Source organism: Leopardus geoffroyi, chromosome C3 (genome assembly GCF_018350155.1).
Source record: "Leopardus geoffroyi isolate Oge1 chromosome C3, O.geoffroyi_Oge1_pat1.0, whole genome shotgun sequence".
Taxonomy (NCBI): Eukaryota; Metazoa; Chordata; class Mammalia; order Carnivora; family Felidae; genus Leopardus; species Leopardus geoffroyi.
Genome location: NC_059338.1, coordinates 55,887,103 through 55,913,528, shown reverse-complemented (window position 1 = coordinate 55,913,528; position 26,426 = coordinate 55,887,103). Strand labels below are relative to the sequence as shown.

At 43.0% G+C, this 26,426-nt stretch overlaps 1 protein-coding gene across 5 annotated transcripts; it reads left to right on the top strand.

The window, feature by feature from the left end:
• Nucleotides 1–2,446: 2,446 nt before the first annotated feature.
• FMO4 (flavin containing dimethylaniline monoxygenase 4) lies at nucleotides 2,447–25,361 on the top strand. Of its 5 annotated transcripts, none has more exons than XM_045452939.1 (10): nucleotides 2,447–2,687; nucleotides 4,477–4,612; nucleotides 6,926–7,063; nucleotides 10,045–10,233; nucleotides 11,286–11,448; nucleotides 15,563–15,705; nucleotides 16,936–17,135; nucleotides 18,463–18,815; nucleotides 20,989–21,058; nucleotides 22,960–25,361. In XM_045452939.1, exons 3-10 carry the CDS (start codon nucleotides 6,932–6,934, stop codon nucleotides 23,405–23,407), a joined length of 1,698 nt encoding a protein of 565 aa, XP_045308895.1. In that variant the 5' UTR covers nucleotides 2,447–2,687; nucleotides 4,477–4,612; nucleotides 6,926–6,931; the 3' UTR covers nucleotides 23,408–25,361. The 5 variants fall into 5 exon arrangements, 4 of the variants coding, with proteins under 4 accessions (XP_045308895.1, XP_045308894.1, XP_045308896.1 ...); XM_045452938.1 differs by having other exon boundaries at nucleotides 4,473–4,612; XR_006705923.1 differs by lacking the exon at nucleotides 22,960–25,361 and adding an exon at nucleotides 20,296–20,472 and having other exon boundaries at nucleotides 2,448–2,687; nucleotides 4,473–4,612; nucleotides 20,989–21,033.
• The last annotated feature ends 1,065 nt before the right edge of the window (nucleotides 25,362–26,426 follow it).

The window sequence follows — 26,426 nt, the reverse complement described above, 5'->3', positions numbered from 1 at the left end:
CTACAATTAAAACAAAACAAAGCAAATAATCCTATTTAAAAATGGGCAACGTATTTGATTGTCTCTAAAAAAGACATACAAATGGCCAACCGATACATAAAAAGGTGAGGTGCTCAACATCACTAATCCTCAGGGAAATGCGAATCAAGAACACAATGAGATATCGACTCATACCTGATAGGATGGCTATTATCAAAAACAATAAAAGTAACAGGTTTGATGAGGATGTGAAGAAACTAATACCCTTGTACACTGTCGGTGGGAAAATAAAAGGGGGCACCTGCTATGGAAAGTGGTATGCAGGGTCCTCAAAAAATGAAAAGTAGCAATCCCACTCCTGGATATTTATCCAAAAGAATTAAAATCAGGATCTTGACAGATGAATACCTAAAATGTTCTATACACATACAACAGAATATTCAGTGTTAAAAAGAGAAAGAAAAGAAAAGAGAAGAGGAGAAAAGAAAAGAAAATCCTGCCATATGTGACAACATGGATGAACCTGGAGAGGACATTATGGTAGGTGAAATAAGCCAGTCACCGAAAAATCATATGATTCTTCTTCAAAATAGTTAAACTCAAAAAAGCAAAGAGTGGAATGGTGGTTGTCAGAGACTGGGGACAGGAGAAAATGGGGAGTTGTTCAATGTATATAAACTTTCAGTTCAGCAAGATGAATAAATTCTGACAGTCTGCTGTTCAACACAGTGCCTACAGTTAAAATACGAACAGTGCACATAAAAAAAATGTTAAAAGGGTAGATCTTACATCAAGTATTCTTACCAAAAACAAACAAATGAAAGGGTGTGAGGAAACTTAATGAAAGTGATGTGCATGTTTATTATCTTGATTGCAGTGATGGCCTCATAAGCATATTGCATACATCCACACTCGTCAAATTACCTTCATTAAATATATGTAGAATTTGTGTGTGTGCGTGTGTGTGTGTATATATAGATAGATATAGATATAGATATAGATATAGATATAGATATAGATATATAGATATATATAGATACATATAGATATATCTATCTATCTCTATATATATATATATATGCTGTTAAGTTAAAAAAAAAAAAAGGAAGAAAGGTGTGTCATTAAATTTTGTTTAACAACTAGCCAGGGGTAGGGAGGATCTCAGACTTCTAGTAATTGCCAATTTCCATGGTATGAATATTCCCACTACAACCAATGTCAAGCTACTGTGATATCACTGAACTTGAAGTTGGAAGAGATGCACACATTGTCACTGTACAAGCCAGCCTCAGCATGCCATTGGATAAGAACGTTTTGGAGACAACGGGAGAAATTTGAAAGTAGACTGGATGTGTTGGATAATATCACTGAATTTATACTGATTTTCTTAGATGTGGTAATGGTAATTTGATTGTGTGGGCAAATGCCCATATTCTTGTGAGATATATGCTAAAATATCCTGATGGCATCCTGATGTTTAAAGACTACACTCGTGTGTGTGTGTGCGCGCACACGTGCACGCGCACACGTGCACGCATGGACACGTTTGGGAGGGGGGAAAGGATATATTGGTCTTCATTAACAAAATTGTTCTTTCAACTTTTCTATGAGTTTAATATTTTTAAAAAAGGAAAAATTAACTTGTGGCCAACAGAAGATATCGTGTAAAAATCTGGATTTTTCGTTTTCTATTGAAAAAAGCCTAAAAATGCAATTTCAGACTCATGCTTTAAAAAAGCATCATTTACCTGAACCTAACAGACAGGAGATGTGCTTGCCGATCAGTCTTACCTGGCCCTCTTTCCTCCTCTGAGTTACCTTCTTGACCCCTGTGGGCATTTGCATTTGAGCTCTGGGTCCAGAAACGGGTTCAGCGAACTCAAGATGGCCTTTTATGCTAGCTAGCTTCCAAGCACTCAATGGAGAAGGAAAAAAAAAAAGAAAAACAAAAAGATGGTGCCTATTTAGTATTCTGTTCCTGCTTCTGGAATTATTGTTTTCATTGTGCCCTACGCTAAGATCTAAAACTAATTTTGTGCTTTCTCAAACTCATTTTACCAGCTTTCTCGGCTGACCCTTTCTGAAAGGATGACAGTATTTAAATTCCTTACAAGTTCTGGATTTTAAAATCATATTTCTCGGGTTAGAGACCTATAGACATGAAAGAATTTGGCGAGGTGATAGTCACCGAAATGACTTTGTCGTTTGGACGGCTCCTAGGATGGCTTCGGGGACTAAATGACACAGAAGAATCTAGCAAGCAGAATGCCTGTTTCACGCAGGGCTGTGATGTTGGCGGTGACTCTGGCGCCCTCTAAAGGCTACTGTGAGAAAAGCAGCCGCTTACCACGTGCTTTAAGTTTCGGGCTTGGCCGGAAGTGTGACGTTTGGGAGGGAGGGGGGCAGAGGTCGTGTATGTTCTTCGAATCCAGAGCCAGTAATCTAACTCGTCATTTAGCCCTCCCTTCATATCACGGAAGTAGCAAGCCCTTGTCCCACACAACTTTTCATCCTCAGTGAGGACGATACTCTCTGCTGTCACCAGCAAGACTGGAAACAGAGAACTTGATCAAAGTCTGCATTCCTGTGTTGTTGTTTTTCTTTTAGAACAAAGAGTTTGAGATGCGAATTTTTTTTTAAGGCAAGCACTATCTTGTCTATTTGCTTTGAGAAATAAGTTGTCAGAGTATCTGCTCTGTGCCAATAAGGTAAGTGTGCTGGGCTATTCTTCATTGTCATTGTCTTTTTTTCTTTTCTTTTCTTTTTTTTAAATGGGGAAATGTTTCCAGAAACCGCTTTTGCAGAGGATGAATATTCCCCTTGCTGAGTGCCTTCCTTAAGGATGAATGTCTTCTTCAGGAGCCTCTTGATCAGGGTGAAAGCAACAGAATTAAGGAGAAAGTCAGCAAAGGAGCTGTTGTAAGGAAACAAAGTTACGTGGTCGGGAGCAACCATCTGAAAGAAAGCTGTCAGTGAGAATAACAGCATCCCAGGACTTTCTGTAATTCTCTTCTCCCCTCTGATGTCATCTTACGGATGACATAGGAGTGCCAAGCGTTGGGAAACATAAAATACTCCACAGGTGTTAGGAAATACTATAGCATTGGCGAGTGATAATAAGAAATATAAACAGATCAAATTCCAAACCCAAATGAATCATGATCGATCGCATGATTTGCAGATCACCCAAGTCTCTCCATATTTCAGAAATGATTCCTACATTTTCTGGTCTGGCAGGTCTGGATGGGGCTTTCGTGTCGTTCAAAAGTCCAGTTCAATAGATTAGGGCTCATTTACCAAAGAACTCTGATTAGAAGCAACCTTTGAGCTACAGAGGACCTTACAGTCATAACACACGTTATAGTTTAGAGAGAGCATACACACACCTTATGTCCCCCCACTCCCCCTGCCCTTCATGCCTGCGGAATCTCTCCTCCCTTTCAAATCACACCTATTTTGGTACCAATTACTTGGCATTCGGACATTAAAATCAATTCTCTTGGGCTGGAAGAGGACAAAGGGAAAACTACTAGAACCCTCTGTTTTACAAATGCAGGAACAATCTCACGGTGAAATAAAGAATTTTAAGTTCCTGCGGCCGGTCAGAGCCAGAGGCAGAACCAGAACCCAGATCTTCCTATTTCTAGTTCACTCACGAACTCCCCTCATTGACTCAAAGCATACTTTTTACATTTACGTATTTATTTTGAGAGCGATAAAACGAGACAGAGTATGTGGGTGTGCATGCGGGAGGAGAGGGGGCAGAGGGAGAGAGAGAGGATCTTAACCAGGCTCCTTGCCCAGCAAAGAGCCCGATGCGAGGCTGGATCCCACGACCCTGGGGTCATGACCTGAGCCAAAATCAAGAGCCAGACGCTAACCAACTGGGCCACCCAGGCGCTCCCCCCCCTTTTTTTTATTTAAACTTTTTTATTTGAAGCATATTTTTTTAAATGGCTGCCCCCACTCAGAAATTCATAATCTGCAAGTGTTGTGTAATTCCAAGCGGTGTAAATTCCTAATTTGTTTTTGCTGCCTGTACAGTTTCTTAAGTGGCTCTATAAAGGACAAGGTGTTTTGCCCTGGAAAAACACAGCCCACTCTGTGTCTCTAACCAACAGAGACATTGTTGCTCTGTGTTGTTCTGTGTTGCTGTGTTGTGTAGCCAAACAACCTAACAGGGCCTGCGAACATTGGTACCTGGAGCACACAACCGTTACAGGAACGCACCACATGATGTCATGTGTGTCCACATCTCTCCATATGGCAGCGTCTCCTGTTACGGGGTCTTTTCTTATTACTATTATTTAGTCACTGGGCCTTCATCATCTTTGGGTCCCCGCCCTTGGCTCTCTAACTGCACTTCGAGGTACCCGGGTGCATCCATCCATTCAACAGAATGGATTCATTTGCCGCTCGCCTGTTCACTGGAGCACGTTTTGCACTTTGCCAGTTCAATCAGCAACGATTTGTTTTGTGTTTTGATTGCAAAGACAGAACACAGTTGAGATCTACCGACTTCAGCCTTCTACCTAGTGGCCTAGAAATTCCAGTGTTCTCATTGGCAGAGGCCATTTACTTCTGTTTGAAAGCTGTCTAAAAATCCTACTCCTCACCCCAAAGGAAGCTACAGGTATGTATGCCTCCTTATTTCCAAACTCGCTGATTGCTTTTGTCTGTGTGAGCTCTTTTCTAGGGAAAAGAGAGGAAGTGAGGGAGATAATTAGGGAGGTAGGGAATGAACACTGATAAATATTTGGTGCTGGGCACTTTTGTGTGAGTAATGTCGCTTTGTTTAAAACTCAAACAATTCTACGTGGCTCTTTTTCTTATTTTATAAGCAATAAATCTTAAGGTGTTCAAGTAGGTTGTTTGGGGTCACATGGCCAATCAGTTGCAGACACAGGGTTCAAACCAGTTCTGCTGCCTCTAAGTCCATTCTGATTGCAGCCTACCTAGCTCTTTCAATTCAATAGAGACTCCCAAGTCAACCAAGAGTCTCAGGGGAAGAAGTGTCAGTTTTGTCGTAAATAATGGAAGCCAGACCTGGAGGTCTCAACCCTACAAAGGGCAGGTTGGCAAGTAAGATTTGGCAACAGCCCTAAGAAATCCCTCTGTATCAAACAGCCCTGGGGTGCCTGGGTGGCTCAGTCGGTTAAGCGTCCGACTTCGGCTCAGGTCATGATCTCACGGTCCGTGAGTTCGAGCCCCGCGTCGGGCTCTGGGCTGATGGCTCAGAGCCTGGAGCCTGCTTCCGATTCTGTGTCTCCCTCTCTCTCTGCCCCTCCCCCGTTCATGCTCTGTCTCTCTCTGTCTCAAAAATAAATAAACGTTAAAAAAAAAATTTTTTTTTTTAAAAAACAAACAGCCCTAAGAAATCCCTCTGTATCTCCTTGCAAGTCCCTGGATCTGCTCCAGGACCAGGTGAGTTCGAGGGTCTGAAGGGCTCAGAAGTCTTCCTCTGCCCCCTGTAAAGTTGATAAATACACTTTGTGCCTGGGGACTCTGATTTCATCTAGAAGGCAAGCTGCAAAGGCATACGACACATTCCCCCAAGTCCATCACAAAAATGTGACCACAAACCTGAGCACAGGTGAGGGAAGGGGCTTTCTAATGGGAACCACAGGACACCTTAGCCTCTCAGACCAACGAGACGTGCACATCCAACCTCAGAGTCAGAGATCTCGAGTCGCTGCAGACTCAGCCCCTTACTAGCAGCGTGGCCGCAAATTATGTCACACGATGACGCTCTTTGTTTTCTCATTTACTGGCGCTCAGGTCTCTTGGTTCCCCAAGGCAAATAGCACTAGAATAAGCGGCATCACACTACAAAGATCACATAAGGGTTACACAGCAAGATCTCCCCTCAAAAAAAGACCATGTCTCCAAAGGCAAAGCCAAATAAATTATACATATATATTTTTTAGAAAACAAATACTTTGACGTCTCGACGACTCTGTGTGTGTTTGGGACTGGCCAGGGGGCGCTGAGGGAAAGGCAGCACTGGCTACTGAATCCACCTGACATGTCGAGGGCCTCGGCGTGACATGTCTGATTTGCTGGAATCAACTGAGTGGTTCGCCCATCTGTCAAAGCAAAAGCTACGTTGGTGTTGACAGAAGCCCAAACTGTAGTACCAAGAAAAATTGGTTCTCAATCCCTATGACACTTACCTCCTCCAGTCTCTACTGACTGCCACGGACATCCCCATGTCCGGAAGACCTCATCCAGAATGCCCCATGTAGCTTTCCTTGGGGACTTTGTTCTGCGTTATGGTCAGCCAGTCTTGCCTCTGTGCGAGGTTAAGAACCCCCCACTCAATTCGTGTGATATCACCATTGCATGGTAGGGGATGACCCATGACCAGCCGTTCTTCAGGACTCTAGAGGCTATGAATAAAAACTAATCTTTTTTGCTAGCCGCAGTTCCTCGGGTCCAGAGAGACAAAGTGGAAGCAGAGGGTCCTTTTCATACTGAGGGGATCTAAAGTCCCAAGGGCATCAAGGTCCTGACTATACTAGTTAATAAGAACTAAATTTAAGTGAGCACTTACTATGTAGGAAACAGACTTCTACAATCCTTCCAACATATCAATCATTTAATCCCATAACAAATATTTAAGAGCTATTATTATTATTTCCGTCCCCACTGTACTAAAGAGAAAACCGAGGCCCGGAGACACACACACACACACACACACACACACACACACACACACACACACAAAAAGCTAGCCCAAGGTCACGCTGCTGCTAGTAAGTGACACAAAGAGTTAAACCAGAACAGTCCCAATTCCAAAGCCCTCATGTTTAACCACAATGTGAGTCTGCCCCAGCTCAAAGATGACAAGAGGGTGTTTATGCCACCATGAAAGTTGAATGCTACGACAGGAGGCTCCTTCCAGTTTTGTCACAGGAGGACACTCAGGCCACCCTTCTTCCAACAGGGTGCCATGGCCAGGCGAGTCGCAGTGATTGGGGCGGGTGTGAGCGGCCTGTCCTCCATCAAGTGCTGCTTGGATGAGGATCTGGAGCCCACCTGCTTTGAGAGAAGTAATGACATCGGGGGACTATGGAAGTTTACTGTGCGTAGCTCGTACCCTCCCACCTCTATCAATCATAATCCGGCTGTCGGCTTTGTCCCTGCTCAGGCATGGTGACTTCAGCCTATCTTGGGGACCACATAAGAAAGCAGCTCACTGGGTGGGGGTGGGCAGCCTGGGTGGCTCAGTCAGTTAAGCTGGCTGACTGTTGATTTTGGCTCAGGTCATGATCTCACAGTTTGTGAGATCGAGCCCTGTGTCAGGCTCTTGTTGACATTTAGCACAGAGCCTGCTTGGGATTCATTCTCTCTCTCTCTCTCTCTCTCTCTATCTCTCTCTCTCTCTCTCAAAATAAATAAATAAACATTAAAACAAAAAAAGAAAGCAGCTCACTACAGCAACACGGGATTGTGCACGTAAGGTGCCAATACTGTGCAGGATGCAGTCTGACAGGTGATGAACCCGGAGACTTAGCAGGGCAGGGCAGGGACAGTTGGAGGAGGGAAGAAAGAAGAGTTAAGTCCGCTACACATAGTATTGGAAGTTACAGTGGTTTCTGGACCACATTCTGAGGCAAAGGAACAAAGTGTCACATAGGTTAAACTGAATGGCATTGGTGAATATGGAGCTAAATAACACTTTTAGAAGGATGGAGGTTGGCCTCAGGGAGTGAAGCCCCAGCCCCCAGGCATTGTTCAGGTCTTTGGGAAGAGAACTGGCAAGAGTGAGGCAAGAATCCAGACCTTGTAGAGTTGGGGGTGGGTAGCTTTCACAGAGTATCAGAATAAAAAAGGTCGAGATGCTGATCAATCCTCCTAAGGAGAGGGGTAGTGCATCCTGGGGGGTTATGCTTAGGGTTAGGCCAGCTGTTAGGTGACTTGAGCAACAGAAGTAGGGGCTGGAAGTGGCTCAATACCACCTGCCTCTGGCTGGTCCTGGGCATCACAGGGCCTTCGGCAGGGACCTAGGGATCTGTCCCAGCAGTGAGGTATAAAATGTCAGAAGATAGGAGGCCTTGGGGGGAAGAGAAAAGCAACATTCAGTGGGAGCTCAGCATGGAGGAGAGTACCTCAAACTGGTATGAATGAGGGAGGCCTTCATGGAGGAGGTGGCATTTGCCATTCATCGACAGATGGTGAAGAAAACAGAATAAGCAAATGTATGTAAGCGGAAATGGTCACAGCCCTGTGATCATAGTGTACTAGGGGAGAAAAGTTTCTTTTGTTGTACCGTGAGCCTGATGGAACCAAATGGAGCCAAATGTCAATGTGGACAGAAAACACTGGGTCTGGTTTGTGTCCCTTCTGCTATTTGACCCCACAGTTTGTTTGGTTTTCTTCCCCTAAAGTAAGATAGATAGGGGAGCCCGGGTGGCTCAGTCAGTTAAGCATCCGACTCTTGATTTCCGCTCAGGTCGTGATCTCAGTCGTGAGATCGAGCCCCGCATTGGGCTCCGTGCTGAGTGTGGAGCCTGCTTGAGATTCTTTCTCCCTCTGGCCCACCCCATTTGTGTGTGCATGCGTGCACACACACGCTCTCTCTTTCTCTCTCTCTCTCTCTCAAAAAAATAAAGTAATATAGATAAATTTTAGAAAATAATACTGAGTTAAACAGAAAGAAAAGTACAAATTAAATATAATATCAATACCCATGAGAATTATATACCTGCACTATTAAAATTTCTCTGTATGCTGTACATCTAAAACTAATGTAACACTGTGTGTCAACTATACTCAAATTAAAATAATAATAATAATAATAAATTTCAATGTAATTTCTTTCAGTCATATATATACTATTTCTTTTTCAAAAATGCAGTGATAGTGTTAATGTTCACCCATTCACCAAGTACCTGAATACCTGTGCTTATAATGTCCCTCTACCAGGATGGGGACAAAATAGACAAGGATCCTGCCTTCCTTACAGTCTAGTAGGGAACAAAAACAGTAAAACACATTGTTACAGTGCAATGTGATTAGGGCTGTGTTGAGAGTGCAGGGTGCTATGCGGCCGGAACAGCTACCTTAGAGACGGTGTCTTATGGAAATTGACAGCTAAGAAAGATACTTAAAAGAGAAATAGAGATTAGCTTCAGCCATCAGAAGTTCATTGAGGCCTTATTTTTTAGAGAGAGAGAGAGAGAGAGAGAGAGATTGATAGAGCATGCAAGCTGGGGAGAGGGGCAGGGGAAGAGAGAGGGAGAGAGGGAGAGAGAGAGAATCCTAAGCAGGCTCCATGCCCGGCACAGAGGCCGACGTGAGGCTCCATCCCATGACCCTGGCATTATGACCTGAGGTGAAACCAAGAGTCAGATGCTCAACCAACTATGCCACCCAGGTGCCCCCATCGGTGCTTTTAATATGCATGTTTTTGTTTTGTTGGTACGTTTTTTGAGTGTGTGAGGTTGCAACAAGACAACAGTGAGTTGAAGAGTCGATGAGAAAACAGAGGCTGCCAGTATGTGATGATTTTTTTCATGAAGATTGATATAGGACACAGAGAAACAAGGCTGGAAAGGGAATAGATATAGGTTGAAAGGGAGTGTTGTTTTGTTTTTAAAAATTAGAGTCTTCAGTATTTTAAGTGCTGATGGGAAGGAGCCAATAAAGAGAGAGTGATTGAAAATATACATAGACGATAAATACGAAAATCAGCGAGGAGTTCTCTGAGAAAAGTCAAGAGAAAGAGGTCTAGGGCATGAGTTGAGGGAGTGAGGATGGCAAAGAAGGGGAAAAAAATAAGCAAGGGAGACCATAGGCCCCATGTTCATGGAATTGCTTAATGGCATTGTTAGTCTTGGAGAACCCTGTTAAATTTTGTTAACTTCTTTGTAGTTTGATAAAGATACTATGTTTAGTAAGTCCAATCCCAACAACGATTTCTGATAACTATAGCATAGAGACCCAGTGCTGCATTTCCGTGGAATTCTTTGGAATGGTGAGTGGAACACTGACTGCTAACGATCTCTTTTCTCTTCCTCCTGACTCCCCCACCCCATCATGCTAACTGTGCTCTCACCACAGGAAACTTCTAAAGATGGGATGACCAGGGTCTACAGGTCATTAGTGACAAACGTCTGCAAAGAGATGTCATGTTACAGCGACTTCCCCTTCCAAGAAGATTATCCAAATTACATGAACCATGGAAAATTTTGGGACTATCTCCAAGAATTTGCTGAGCACTTTGACCTTCTGAAATACATTCGGTTTAGGGTAAGACACCTTGGGTCATGGAAGGTTAATGAATGGGGGCTGCTCATTCGGCAATCTAATGGAAATGGGATATTTAAGTAAATTCATTCCTGATTTTATCTCTATATGAACAGGGAAGATAATAAAGACTCCTCGCTTCTCCTGCTTCTCATGTTTTACTCAAGGCATTAAAATACTGAATATCCTGGTTCCTCTTCTGAATCCAAATTCTTATTCAGGATGAAATTTAGAATGTTTTTCTTTTTGAGAGGAAAGGAAAAATAAATTTTGCTCTGAAACCCACTGGGAAGAAGTGACTAGGAATCTGGACCACAGAAATTATAATGAGCCAAAATTCATCTTCCTGTGTTTTCCCAAGTCATTCAGTGTTGTAACTCACCTCCTTCTCGTAGGGAGTAAAAACTGAATGTTTTTTCCTTCTAGTGAAGTCATTCAGATGTTTTGGGTCATGCTCTCTATGACTACTTTTGAGACTTTGTACAAGTTACTTAATTTTTTTTTTTTTTAACATTTATTTATTTAGAGAGAGAGCGCGTGAGAGCACAAATGAGGAGAGAACAGTCTCCACACTGTCAGCACAGAGCCCGAGACCGGGCTTGACCTCACGAACCATGAGATCATGACAGAAACCGAAACCAAGAGTAAGACACTCAATCGACTGAGCCACCCAGGTGCCCCAAGTTGCTTAATTTCTTTAGGGGGGGAGATAAACCAATATTGACAGACCTTCTATCCTGAGACTCACTCAGCCCGCTTGAAGTAACAAACATGGTTACCATACCAGTCATTACATGAAGTCTAAAGGTGATTGATAGAAAGTGAGTGTTTGGGGGTGCCTGGGTGACTCAGTTGGTTAGGCGGCCGACTTCAGCTCAGGTCATGATCTCATGGTGTGTGAGTTCGAGCCCCGCGTCGGGCTCTGTGCTGACGGCTCGGAGCCTGGAGCCCGCTTCGGAGTCTGTGTCTCCCTCTCTCTCTGTCTCTCTCTCAAAAATAAATAAACATTAAAAAAAAACATTTTTTTTAAGTGAGTGCGTGTCTTTTACTTTCAGACCACAGTATGCAGTGTCACGAAGCGTCCAGACTTCTCTGAAACTGGTCAGTGGGATGTTGTCACAGAAACAGAGGGAAAGCGGGACCGAGGTGTCTTTGATGCTGTCATGGTTTGCACTGGACATTTCCTGAATCCTCACTTGCCTCTGGAGTCCTTTCCTGGTGAGTCACTTCTACCCAAGATCATGCCTACTCTGCTGGGTTTTTCTAGAACAAAGTTGTTTATTTGCCATTGGAAATAATTCATGATGATTATAAGTGACTTGATGCTCAACCTCAGAAAAAGTGTGTACAAAATAACTTGGAAAGGTAGGAAGCTATGGAGGTGTCAGGCCTTATTACTTACTTATTAATATAAATGCTGTTGTTATTATTTAAGCTTTATCGTGCCTGATCTGATTCAAGTTCAGTGATCACATAACCCTATCAGATGTGTCATTAAAAAAAAAAAAAAAAAAAAAAGCCAAGCTTTTGAATTCTGTCATTAAATTACAGGTCATTTGAGTCAGGAGTAAACTGCAAATCAATAACTTAATTAATAGACAAACAAACAAACAAAGTGAGAGCATAAAGAAACTTGACAGATTTGTTTTTAAGAAAACATAGCAGTTGGGGCACCTGGGTGGCTCAGCTGGTTAAGTGTCCAACTTCGGCTCAGGTCATGATCTCACGGTTTGTGAGGTCAACCCCCGCATCAGGCTCTGCACTGACAGTGTGAGGCCTGCTTGGGCTTCTCTCACCGGCACCCCCCCCCCACCCCTCCCATGCTCTCTTTTTAAAAATAAATAAATAAACTTTAAATATATATATTTAAGAAAGAAAGAAAGAAAGAAAGAAAGGGAAAGAAAAAAGCAAGCAAGCTTTCAAGGAAGACTATGAAGAATAAAGCTTGCAAACCTGGGCCAATGAAGAAAATGAAATGTAAATCTTATAAACGTAATCTCATTATAATCAAATTAACAAAATATCGTATACAAAAAAATGTCTTAGAGACCCAGCAGGAGACCTCAATGCATACTATTGCAAAGAAGCAATATTGTAAATGATGGTCCAGCTTGCAGCTAGCCTGGGGGCTCAATCCAAAATGGCACAGCAGTAAAGAAATATAGAACCGCCTGTTATAGCAATGTATCTATGGGGAGATGTGTTACAAGATGTGATACTATGTTTTGGAATACAGTATCTTGTCAGGTTTGGGTTGGCTCGCCCTCAGTTGTACTTAGACTCTGACTAAAAGATGCTGTTGCAAAAGATCAACCAAGAGCTGAGAGGCGAGGATCCTTGCGGCAGTATTATGTACGTAATCTGGGAGAGCTGGTCCGAAGGAAAGAGACTGGGCAAACACAAAGGAGAATGACAAGGGAGTTTGGGATCAATACAAGAGCAAACATTTCTGCATACTTTAATGATCTCTGGGGCAGGGGGGTGCGGCTGACTGCAGTAGAAATATCGGTGTGCCCTTCTCTCTTGCCACAAAACCCAGATTATAGAGAAGGAAGAAATCCACACATACAGATGTCAGAGACTCCTCCTGAGGAGGTCTTAGTTTAAGACCAGACTTCAGAAGGATTTGTCACAGGAGGACACCAGGCCAAATATGCCAATGTCCTCTGTGTTCCTAGCATGGGGTATCTTGGTGAGTAGGCATGGTTTCAAGTTTCCAAAGAGTCCTGGTCTGCTACAGTTCCCCCGGGGACATTGGCCCTTGGTGATAAGTGGCATTTAACATAATAGTTATAAACAAAGTTCTTCATGCCCAGCCCAACATGGGGCTTTAACTCATAACCCTGAGATCAAAACCTGAGCAGAGATCAAGAGTCAGACATTTAATTGAGCCACCCGGGTGCCCCTAGGAGCAAAGGTCTAAAGTCTGGAAGCCCAGACCACATGCCAGCACTAGTTGCATAATCCTGGGCAAACTTAACCCAGTGATTCCATTTAGAGAGTGGTTTAAGAATTAAATGAGTTCAGGGCACCCAGATGGCTTAGCCAGGTAAGCGTCTGACCAGCTCAGGTTCGTGGGTTCGAGCCCCGCGTCGGGCTCTGTGCTGACAGCTCAGAGCCTGGAGCCTGCTTCCGATTCTGTGTCTCCCTCTCTCTCTGCCCCTCCCCCACTCACGCTCTATCTCTGTTTCTGTCTCTCTCTCTCTCTCTGTCTCTCTGTCTCTCAGAGCAGGCCTGCTCTGTGGGGCTTGCCCTTCCTCTCCCCCACCGCGCAATCTCGGGCCATTCCCACCGCTTTTCTGTCAGATCATGGCAAGCCCTCTCATCGCTTTAAAATCACCCAAGAAAATTCTCATTTTCCTAACGAAAACATCTTGCCTCGTGGAATAGTCAAAACTTGCAACCACATGTAACGGTGGGGCTTCCCCTCCCCCGGCTGGAGCCTGCTTTGGGCTGGACGCTCAGTGGGAACAGGAGGCACCCATGGCTTTCCCCCTTCCTCTCCCAGTGCCTCCTCTTGCCAAACCCGTCACCCACCAGCTACAGTCTCTAACCCTAGACACTTCCGGAATTAGAGTCACAGGGGGCAGGGAGGGTCTTTCTTGACTGGCACCAAGCAGGCGCTAGTTTTCTCTGGCCGCCGACGTGCCTAAGACTGACACTTTGCAGGGTGCTTTCTTGGTTCTGCTTCAGAGGGACATTCCATGAAGGGGGATCTCTCAGTGCAGCCCCTTAGCATGGGCCGCACCCTCTTGCTGACCACACACAGCTCCTTGAACCCTAGCTCCTCCCCCAGTCATCTCCACACAGACTGTCTTTAGGGTCTCATTGCCTGGGCAGATAGATGCCTGTCTTATGCAAAGTTCCTTTCAGTTAGCATCAGGGGCACCTGGGTGGCTCAGTCGGTTAAGTGTCTATTGATCTCAGCTCAGGTCTTGATCTCAGGGTCGTGAGTTCAAGCCCTGCGTTGGACTCCACCCTGGGCATGAAGCCTACTGAAACAAAAAATTGGGCTCCTGGGTGGCTCAGTCTGTTAATTCTTGATTTCGGCTCAGGTCACGATCTCACAGTTCGTGAGTTGGAGAGCCCTGCATCCGGCTCTGGGCTGATGGCTCGGAATCTGGAGCCTGCTTTGGATTCTGTGTCTCCCCTCTCTCTGTTCCTCCCCCACTCATGCTGTCTCTGTCTCTCTCTCTCAAAAATAAACATTAAAAAAAAAAAGTTGTTTTTAATAAATAAATAAATAAATAAATAAGTAAATGTTACTGAGTAAATGAATCAGTCAATCACTGTGATAGAAGATTGATATATTCTAGGAGACAGGTTTGTTTTTTTATATTAAAATTTCAAATGTACTTGAAGTATTGGGGTGAGTAGCTTTTAAACTCTCTAAACTGCAGGGTTTCCTTCCAGATTCTTCATCAGAGTTTCATCTCACTGATGGTCACTGTCCCCATCACTCTTGTTTCCTCTGCCACCTCATAATGCCCATTTCTGCAGCCACCGCTGGAAATACCTCTACTTCCGCTGTTGCGACCAGTCTTCATTTTTATGAATCCATGGCTTATGTCTTTTATTTTATACGTGCCAAGGAAATAATTACCAAAAATAAATCAAGAGAAGAAATATTTGGATACATGAGTCCTTCTCATGTATACAAATACCGTAAGAGTGATACTTGTATCAACAGTGTTCGGAACTTGAAAAACCAGTCAGTAACACGAATGTAAATAATGCAAGAATAGAGTATAAATAAGCATATGGTATAATAAAGCATTAAGCCTATAATAAAGAATAACGTAAAATAAGCATAGAGTATAAGTAGCAAACCTGAGCCACAAAAATCATTATGTATAAGAGAACTTGCCACAAAATTTCTTTTGTGGAAAATTATAATTGAATTAAAATTCACTTGTAAATGTGTTCTATACACAAACCATTTTCTTATAGAATATATCTGTTGGGTAAAATAACATGCATCGGCAATCTACTTCTTGCTTAGGATGTTCAGGGTCGTGCATGAGATGTTTCTTATGGTCTGCAGTGACCTTGATTTCCCCAAGTAATTGCTTTAAAAGGGAGCACTCATGTGGAATTTAAATTCTCCCGTATTTTTAAATCTCCTGCAGGTTGTACTAAAGCTATACCCAGGCTCAGAGAATCCAATGGGAGAAGAAACTGATACGTGGCTTCTATGTCCTGCAATTAGCAGCAGGAGCAAAAGGCTGACATATTTCTGGAATGTTCCTTTTCCTACAGACCCTATGCCTGCATACTGGGGAGTTATAAAACTTTAGATGCTTCTGATTTTCTGATCCCTCCCTCCCCTCAGGTATTCATAAATTTAAAGGCCAGATCCTGCACAGTCAGGAATATAAGAGCCCAGAAGGCTTTCAAGGCAAACGCGTGTTAGTGATCGGTCTTGGGAACACTGGAGGGGACGTGGCAGTGGAACTCAGTCGAACAGCAGCTCAGGTACACAAGGGTGAATCCACACCCCCACCCCATCATCATTTATGGTGGCTGGAGAGAGGGATACAAGACTATAAAGCACATTGGCCGATTGCTAAATCATGTGGACCCAACGTGAGTGAAAAAAAAAAAATCCACACATAACAGAATTGAAACATCTCCAAGAGGGGTAAAGGACACTGTGTGGATGCCAGACCACGAGGCATTTTTTCAGAGGCACTGTTTCAGGAACAAGACCAAATGAATAAATTACTCCACCCAGACCACTGGTCTGTTTTTACACTCTCTCTTCATAATTCTGGCGAAACCCCCATATAAAAATAGAAAATGGAAGTTATTTTCTGAACATGTCCAAATTTTCTATTAGAAGTCACATTTAGAATTTGTTTTCAGATAAAAACAGCCTTCGCTTTGCCCACGAAGTGTGCAGAATGACTTTAGAAAGTCCAAGCATAGATTCGCAAATTAGAAATCTGTTCCACTTTAACATATATTATAGGACATTATTAGATTTGGGAAAGAGATGTTGAAGATTTTTATTGAACTCAGTTAAAATTGCTTTCCCAAAACTCCACTTGACATTCTGTATTATTTATATGTAAAAGATTGCCAGGTCAACAGTGCGCATATCTACTAGCACTATAATTTTTATAGTGAACATGATAAAAATACTTAACAGATATATAGATCAGGTAAAAGTGACTTATAAAAACGAAAACAACAGAAACAGTCATTTGTAGTTCTATGTACAAACTTACCAGTTAAAAACAGAAGCTATGAAGGAAATCTTGCCATTTGCAACAACATGGATGGGGCCAGAGAGTATAACGCTAAGTGAAATAAGTCAGTCTGAGAAAGACAAATACCCTATGATTTCACTCACGTGTGGACCTTAAGAAACAAATGAGCAAAGGGAAAAAGAGGCAAACCAAGAAACACACTCTTACCCACAGAGAACAAAGCTGAGAGCACCGGAAGGGAGGGAGGTGGGGGGATGGGTGAAATAGGTGATGGGGACTAAAAGTGCACTTGCGCGATGAGCACCGGGTGATGTGTGCAGGGGTTGAATTACTGTTTTGTACACCTGAAACTAATGTAACACTGGATGTTAATTAACTGGAATTAAGATAAAAACTTCTTTAAAAAGGACAGATGTTATAAGAACATTTGAAGCACATCAAACAAACATACTACAAAATGATGTACATATGTTTATCCTTCCTTACTTTTTAGGTACTTCTCAGTACTAGAACCGGTGCCTGGGTTATCCACCGCTGTTCAAATGGGGGTTACCCCTATAATATGGTGATTGCAAGAAGATACCTTAATCTTATGGCGCAAGTTCTGCCCTCGTGTGTACTAAACTGGATTCAAGAGAGGCAAATGAATAAAAGATTTAACCATGAGAATTATGGATTAAGTATTACAAAGGGGTACTTAATTTTTTTATTTAATGGGAAAATTATTGAACCAATAATTTTAGGGCACCTGGGTGGCTCAGTCAGTTAAGTGTCCAACTCTTGATTTCGGCTTAGGTCATGATCCCAAGGTCATGAGATCAAGCCCCCAGTCAGGCTCTCCACTGACAGCATGGAGCCTGCTTGGGATTCTGTCTCGCCCTCTCTCTCTATGCCCCTCCCCCACTCTCTCAGGTGCATGCACGTGCTCGCTCTCTCTCTCTAAATAAACATATTTTTAAAAAGCAATAATTTTTAATTCTACTTTATTCAGAACTCAAATCTTCAGTAATTATCATGCTGCCTTTATTTATTCTGCTCTGGGCTTAGTTCCTTAAGACAATGTCCATCAGGTACCACAAATAGGAATATTCTCTGTCTGGTAACAAAAGTAGTAATTCATGAGGCTAGAATATAATGAAAGATAAAAACTTTTCATTTCTTGAAAAGTCAGGATGTTAGCTTGAAAGTCAGGACGTTAAAATTGGCTTTGAGGAGTCTTGAAATGGGCACCATCTACAAATGGAATATTTGCAGCATCTTGAGTACAGATGGCCAGCTCTTGCCAATGATTCTCTGGCTGAATGATTAGAGGATGAATTTCCAATAGGAGTTCCTAAAATTAAACATTTTAATATAACATGCATCTGTATGAAGCTGCACATGGCAAGGAAAAGAAAACTTTTGAAATGAATGTAAGGTCATTAAATGTGACTTCTATTTTATGCTTGACCCAAATATTTTTTTTTTTTTGGTAAGACAGCTCTCAACTTACAAAGAAAATTAACAGCAGTGGATGATTTGATATGTCAATTTTATAAAGACATTATATCTGCCATGATCAGATGGAATGATGTTCGTAATAAAAAATATTTTTCAGCATAACTTGGTTCATATTTTTTTATTTTTATCCAAAAAGTTTCTTGCTAATTTCCTCTTTGTCTAACATCAACCCTTTGAGGCCTGGGTGATGTGAGACCTGATTCTTAAATGGATTGCTGTATACTCGGTCCTAATTCTTCGAGAAAAGCATTGCTCCAGAAATGAATTTCAAGAGACAGAGAATTTTAAACCCCAGGCAGGAAAGAATAGGTTTAGCCATTTTCCACATGCCTTCTACTGGAAGCAGAAAAACAAAAGATGTTATTGAAACAGTAAGTTGGGCAGACAACTTTGAGCTAGACATTGGTCAATTCACTCCCTTGGCTTGGCAGATAATTCCCCTGAGCTGATCAAATAAATAATTTGCTCAACCGTCTCACAGATACAACTACAATGAATAATTTTCTCTTCTGTGTCAAAGGAGAAAACCAAAATTCATTGTGAATGATGAACTGCCAATCTGTATCCTCTGTGGGATGGTCACTATGAAAACCAGCGTGAAGGAGTTCACGGAAACCTCTGCTGTCTTTGAGGATGGAACAGTGGAGGAAAACCTCGACGTTGTGATCTTTACGACAGGATACACATTTTCTTTTCCCTTCCTTGAAGAGCCTCTCAAAAGCCTTTGTACAAAGAAGATATTCCTGTATAAGCAGGTCTTTCCTTCAAACCTAGAGAGGGCAACATTAGCTATCATTGGCCTCATCAGCCTTAAAGGATCCATCTTATCAGGCACAGAGCTCCAGGCACGTTGGGCCACAAGAGTATTCAAAGGTACCTTGACTCTATTTAAAGCCCTACGTGATCAACTGAGTTTCCAATTAGTGTCTTGTGATTCAGCCAAAATGGAACAGATGTGAGCTGAAGTACCATAAGATATTTCAGGTTTAGTAAATATTTAATTTCATATATGAGTAATATTGTCATGGGTGTGCTTATGTCACTAACATGACGGTGGAAAAAAGGTTTTGGTTGTGTGGATGGGATTAATTTGCACAGCAAGATATAATCATGTTTCTCAGATTAACTGAAATTGTTGGAAGCTTTGGGATCCTATATTCTGTTCTACTCTAGCTTATTTACTTCTAAATCTTTCTATTTATTTCTAGAAGTAGAACTCTATATCCCTTCCAAAGGAAGTTGCTGGAATAATGCAGACTGTGAATAAAGTTGAGTTCTGAGGAGATGGTAACCTTTGAGTAATGCCTATAAAAAAATATTTTAGACACTAGACACTAACTGCTGTCGGTTTTCACAGTAAGAGCACAGATGATGGAGTCGGGGTTACCAGGGTCTGATCCCGACTCTAAAACTCATTATCTTTGTGAGGACCTCTCTGAATCTCAGCCCCTTCGTCTGTAAAATGGGGATAATAAAACCTCTTTCACAACAGTTTTGTGAGATGGATAATGTCTGCCAACCACTTATCGTGGTACCTGGCACACAGTGAACTCTACTAATTGGTAACTGGCATTTTTACTCTTGCTGTTACTATCATACCTCTCCAAAGTAGGGCAGGTTTTAGATTAGTAAGCATTTTAAAGAATTGCATTTGCATGATTTTTTTTTTATTTTTTTAATGTTTATTTTATTTTATTTTATTTTATTTTGAGAGGGGGAGAGACAGAGCGTGAGCAGGGGAGGGGCAGAGAGAGAAGGAGACACAGAATGCGAAGCAGGCTCCAGGCTCTGAGCTGTCAGCACAGAGCCCGACGCGGGGCTCAAACTCACAAAGTGCGAGATCATGACCTGAGCCAAAGTCGGATGCTTAACTGACTGAGCCACCCAGGTGCCCCTGATTTTTTAACTATAAACAGCAATCACAATTGAGCCAACCAGGTGTTCTTTCGCAGAATTGTGTCATTAATGAATAAAAACAATCACCAGTAATTTATCAATAGTATATAACACAGTACTAAGTTGTGTCAACTTCATTCGCCCTCTACAAATGTAATAGACCTCAGATTCTGCACATTTTCATTAAATGATCACAAATATTTCTTTCTTTAAGTCCAATTAAAGTGCTTTCACAACATTATCTGGTTATATTAAAACCTCAGAAGACTCTTAAGTACGTGGTGTTTTGAGGTTTTTTTAATGTTTTGTAATGAGCTCAAAAATGCTCACCAGAATGATAGAGCTGACAAAACAAAACTCAATTAGATGACGCCACAGGAGGAATTGCATGCTTCTCCAGAGAGCCTCCAGACGCAATCTGAGAACCACTAGGTAAAGTCTTGCCCACTTTTTACAGGGTAAAGAGACTCTAGTGGCAAGCACACGACGGGGCTAAGTCAGACCTATCTCAAGCGGATACTAACCCCCCACCCTGGGGCCAGCACTTGGCTCCGGTCGGAAGAGCAGAGTCCAAGAGCTGAGACCGCCTAGGAGAGAGACCGAGAAGGAACACATGCCCACAACCACTCAAGAGGTCAGAGTCTAGTCTCTCTGTGAGGCTGAGGGACCACCAGGCGCTTCCACACGTGAGGCTTCCGGTGCAACAGGAGTGAAGACATGTCAAAGCAGGGCTATAAAAACAAGGTCATTTTAAGTAGTTACACTTAACCCACGAATAGCTTTAACGCACACATACAAATACAAACAGGGGTATACAAACAATAGAATACAAACAGTATATATGAATATATGTAATGTGCAAGCGGGTAAACGAGCTGGAGCAGGTACCGATGACTGATGGGTCAGCGCAGGCTGAGGGCTGGATGACAGGGGCGTCCCTCCTCATAATTCTGGCAGTAGAATGCCACAAACCCTGGTTAAGTGGGTTTGGAGGGGCATTATGCTTCCAGAAATTACCTCTAGTTCCAGTCTAAGCTTTGACTATTACACGTCCTAAGGATAGAGCAGTGGGGGGCCAGAAACCAGGGAGAAGAGAACGCAAAGGAAAAGGCACATGTGACATTAATGTTCTTTCCAATGTTTCTCACAGGACTCTGTAAGATACCTCCGTCTCCAAAATTGATGGCTGAGGCTATGAAAAAGGAGCAGCTCATAGAAAGGTATGACACGACGTGCAGCTTCTTCAGGAAAACCTACCAATGTATTTCCGTACCCACAAACCTGCATCGGAGCCAGAAGAATATGCTTTTAATCCCAACTGTTCCACCAACTAGATGTGTGGTCTCGGATGTGTTAGGTGGGGGTACCAGCTCCTCTCAGCAGAATACAGAGCCAGGGCCCCAACAGGTGGCAACCTTGAGCTCACTTGGCCCCCAGAACCCCCTTTTGTCTTTGTTCTTGTGTCTCTTAGGCTGCTCTTTCTCTGCAATTCCTGGTGTCACCTCTTCCTCGCTCCTAAAAATTGGTGAACCCCAACCTTAATCCTCAGATCCTTTCTCACTTCTACGAATACCCACTCCTAGGCGGCCTCACCCAGGCCTGTGGCTCTCAATTCCATCACATAGTCATGACTCCCAAGTCTCTCCCTCGAATTCCAACTCCTAATCCAAGTCCCTCTAGATATCTCCACTTGGATACCACTTAGATATCTCAAATTTAATACAGCTAAGAATGAACTCTAGCCCTCTAACACCTGCCCACTCATCCTGCACCCAGGCTGCTCTGAGACTTTTCTTCCCCTTCTCAGTCACTGGCTACTCACTCTGGGTGATCAGCCAGAACCCCTGAGTGATCCTTCTCTCCTCTTTTTCTCTCCATACCGCATATCAGCAAATACTGTCAGCTCCTACTTTCGAACAGAAGGTAGAAATCCAGACCCTTCTAGCTACCCCCACAGCCACCCCAGACCAGGCCACTGTCACCTCTCACTAGGACACTGGCTGTCACCACTTATCTGGTCTCCCGGCCTCGTCTCTGCTCTTCTACAGAGAGTGTCGAGTCTTGACACTGCGGCAGAAGTGAGGAGCACCACATTGTCCTTCTGGTCAAAACCCTCTGATTGCTTCCCATTTCACTCCCAGAAACTTCCCTGGGGCTCCCCAGTGCTCCAGAGCAACCAGCTATCTCTGTATCCTCACTGCCTACTGTCCTCCCACCTCACCCATACTGCTCCAGTCCGAGGCAGCCTCCTCCCTGGTCCTCAAACACCCCAAACCTAGCCCCCTCAGAACCTTTGCACTTACTCCAACCTCTGCCTGGAATGTTCTCCCCTCCCCTCCCCCCATACCTACAGGCTCACTCTGTCAACTATCGCCTCCTAAGAGAAGCCTTCTCTGACAACACTGTATAAATATGGCAGCCTACTCAATCCCTTCATTGCATCCCCCCCCCCTTTATATCTCTTCATAATACCTATTACCACCTGATTTATTATATATCTGCTTGGCTGAGGGTTTTTATAGCCTGTTAATTTCCTCACTAGAAGGTAAGCTTCTTGACAACACAGACTTTGTTTTATTCATTGTTAGACTCCTGGCAGCTAGCATGATGCCTCATGTGATATTTATTGAAGGAATGAATGAATGAATGTCATTAGGACATCATGAAAGTTTACTAACCACAGAAATAGATAGGAATAAAGCTTTCATATACATGATACCCACATCTGTGTCATGTTCAGGGCCCCATGTATGGCTCTCTCAACTCACAATTAATGTCAATAACAATAATTTAGGTGGCCATATATGTGATGCTTTCTGATCATGTTCATTCGTTCAACAAGTGCTGTATTGAGACTGGATGAGATTTTACCCTTATATCAAATTCAAGAACCTAAAACATTATCTAGAACTGCTCTTCCAATTGCTTCCTTTTACCATCTCCTTTAACAAAATTACCTTCCCAAATACCTTCTGTAGATAAACTCTTATTTTTTTTTGCTTTGCAACATAGAAAAACATTCCCAAACATGGCTCGACTGTGATAAAAAGAAACAAAATGGCGGGAGGAAGGGTGACTTATAACTTGAAACTGAAAAATGATCCATCTTTTTCCCCTGCAGGGGTGTGATGAAAGACATCAGTAAAGACAAACTTGAGTACATCACCTACATGGATGACATTGCCGCATGCATAGGCACAAAGCCCAGTGTCCCATTTCTGTTCCTCAAGGATCCCAGACTCGCTTGGGAAGTTTTCTTTGGACCGTGTACTCCTTATCAGTACCGCCTAAAGGGACCTGGGAAATGGGATGGAGCCAGAAATGCCATCCTGACCCAATGGGACAGGACACTGAAACCCTTAAAAACTCGAATCGTCCCTGATTCCACCAAGCCTGCCTCCATGTCACATTATTTAAAAGTTTGGGGGGTACCTATCCTACTTGCCTCTCTTCTGCTGATCTGTAAATCTTCACTTTTTCTGAGGTTGGTGCAAGAATTTCCTCTTACCAGTAAGTATTTGGTGAGGATGAATCTGATTGGTTACAAGGGTTGTCCCGAGCCATATTAATTCTATCTCCAAATATTTGTGCATCCCTCCTCTCCTCTCCATCATAACCACTATCTTTCAAATTCAAGTCCAGTCATCTCTTACCTGAATTATTATACTTACTGCCTTCCTCTCTAGTCTCAGTGCCTCCTTTCTTGCCTCCCTTTCCGATCCATACCCTACTCTGCTACCTAAGCAATTATGTAAAATAAAAATATTGTCATTGTTTCCATAAAAATGCTGATTGGAATAAGATGACACTCAAATTAGTTAATTTGGTGGAAATTTTAATATAGAGATTACTACAAAAGGTTTGGGCAGACTGTAAGGAAATCATAGGGATAATGAAATACTCCCAGACTAGTAACAATGAGATATTTTTACCATTCTGAGGCCTAATGAGGCAAGAGGAGAAAACAATTATAAATGAGACAGAGAGACTTCTTTGTGGAGAGGGCTACACCTCAAGAGTTACAGCCTTCAGCTGACAGATGAAGGCAGTCCATGGTGACCCCAAAAGTGCAAAGCTTGGGAATACATTCCCTAAGTTTATTTTCTTCCCTCCCTCTGATCCCCTGCCCATGCTCCCCAATGGCCTAACCCAGCCAAAACTCAAAGGGCAAGGTTACCAACTATTGTGGATTGAATTGTGCCCCTCAAAAAGTTATATGCAAGTCCTAACCCCTGGTACCTATACCTTGTTTGAAAATAGGATCTTTGTGAATGTAATCAATTTAAGATGAGATCATACTGAAGTAGGGTGAGCTAAATGCAATATGATTGGTGTCCTTATCAATGAGGATAAGACACACCAACAGAGACACGGGGGGAAATGTTGTGTGAAGACGAGCAGAGGTCGGAGTGATGCATCCACAAGCTAAGGATGGCCCAAACACTGGAAGCTAGGAGAGAAGCACGAACAGACTCTCCCCCAGAACCTCCCGAGGAAATCAATCCCGCTAACACCTGGGTTCCAGACTTCCAGCCTCCAGGACGGTGAATGAACAAGCCACCTGGTTTGTGGTATTTTGTGGTGGCAATCCTAGGAAACTAACATACCGACTGATGCCATCCACGGAAGTCGGCCTCCTAAAGTACAGATGGAGCAAAGACAATGGAGAGCATATATGGAAGGGCAGACAGAAAGGACCCAGTGCAGACTGTTTACTATCCTTCACAATTTCTCCTTTGATTAGAGATAATCGTCCAAATTACTGAACCTGGAAGAGGAGACCCTTTGTGATGTGACCGCATTTGCCCAGGTCGCCAGAGTCCTGTCCTACAGCTTCCCCCACTCCACTCTGGACCTACCATCCAACACTACCGAACTGTCAGCTGCGCCATACCTCCTCTCTTTGGCACAAGGCATTGCCTCCATTGGGAACTCGAATCCACCCCAACTCTCTTTCAAGAGAGAGGTCGATTGTCTCCCTCTGTGAAGCCTTCCCTGGATCCTTAAAGCAGAGTCGACCTCCCATTCGTAATGACTGCCCTTCATGTGCTGCTTTGTCATTGCCCTTTTCTTACTGTCATGTACAGTTGACCCTTGAACAATGCAGGTTTGAACTGCATGGGTCTACTTATATGCAAATTGTTTTCAATAAATACAGTTCAGTCCTATAAGTATGTTTTCTCTTACGATTTTCTTCATAACATTTTCTTTTCTCTATTACTTTATAGGAATACAGTCTATCATGCAAATAACACACAAAATATATGTTGATTGACTTTATGTTATCAGGATGGCTTCCGGTCAACAGTAGGTGATTAGTGTACTAGTAGAGTTAGATTTTGGGGGGAATGAGAAGTTATACAGATGTTTTACTGGGCAGTGCTGTGTTGTTTAAGGATCAACTGTAACATTCTTTTTGTGTCTGTCTCCTAACAAATGAGAAGTTACTGAGGGGAGTTGTGTCTTGTTCAGCTAAAACACTGCCTGATCCAAAATATTGCTAAATAAATATTTGGTGGCTTACCAGTTGCCTCACCAGCTGACATTTCTTGTCTGTGTTCTCCTACCCAGATTCTTTCTCCTGCCAACATGATAAACATCCTCAGGTTCCCTCAGCCATGCAAACGAACAAGAACAGTTCACCAACAGCAAGAAATCCATATGGCAAATACAGTCAATATGGCTATACAATAACTAGCAACCATGTGTCCTGGTTGAAAGCACTCTCTCTGACTTGGATTATAATCCCAGTTCTGCCATGAGCTGTGAGGGCTTGGCCAAGTGACTTAGCCTGGCTAAGCCTCAGTATCCTCATCTGGAAAACGAGGAGAAAGGTAATAATGGCATCTACCTTAAAAGCAAACAGTGAGACAATACAGGATGTTAGCTACCCAGTAAATTAACTATTAATAGCTCATGAGCCCGAGGACATTTTCAATTCTCTGACTTAAAGGATTTGAAACCTGTTGCCCGGCTCCTTTCCCTCTTGCCTAATCAGAAAGCATGGCCTTTGCTCTCCATGAATCCCCTGGTAGCACTTTCCAGCTAAGATCACTCTTTTGTCTTCGTGACCCCCACCAAATCACTGAGGCCCCTTGCCACCATCATGGCTGCCGTCATCACCACACACACCCCACTCCGGTGCCCCCCCCCCCAGAATGCAGAGGGAAACGTCAGCAAAGGAGGAATCATTCTCAATCATTAGGAGTGGAGCCCCTGACATAACTTGTTGTTATGTCTGGATTTTTACTAACAACATCACCTAGTAGAAGGGACACCGAATTCCAAATCTTCAAAGCTGACCAACAAGAGCAATGTCATATTTATCTATGCCCAAGTTCTTGAAGGAGAAAGCAGAACTGAGATGTCTTTATTATCTCATTACATGTAATGTTGCGACTTATTTTTCCATGTATTAATTTTTAGATGAGAAAGCAAACTCCGAGAAGTAATTTGCCCCGATTCACAGAGCAAGGGAGAGACAGAACAGAGATTTGAATCCAAACATATGCAACCCTAAGGCCTTGAGATTGAGTTGCCTTGAGAGAGAACTCCTCCAATTCACCCCTTACCACCTTGATTTGCTTA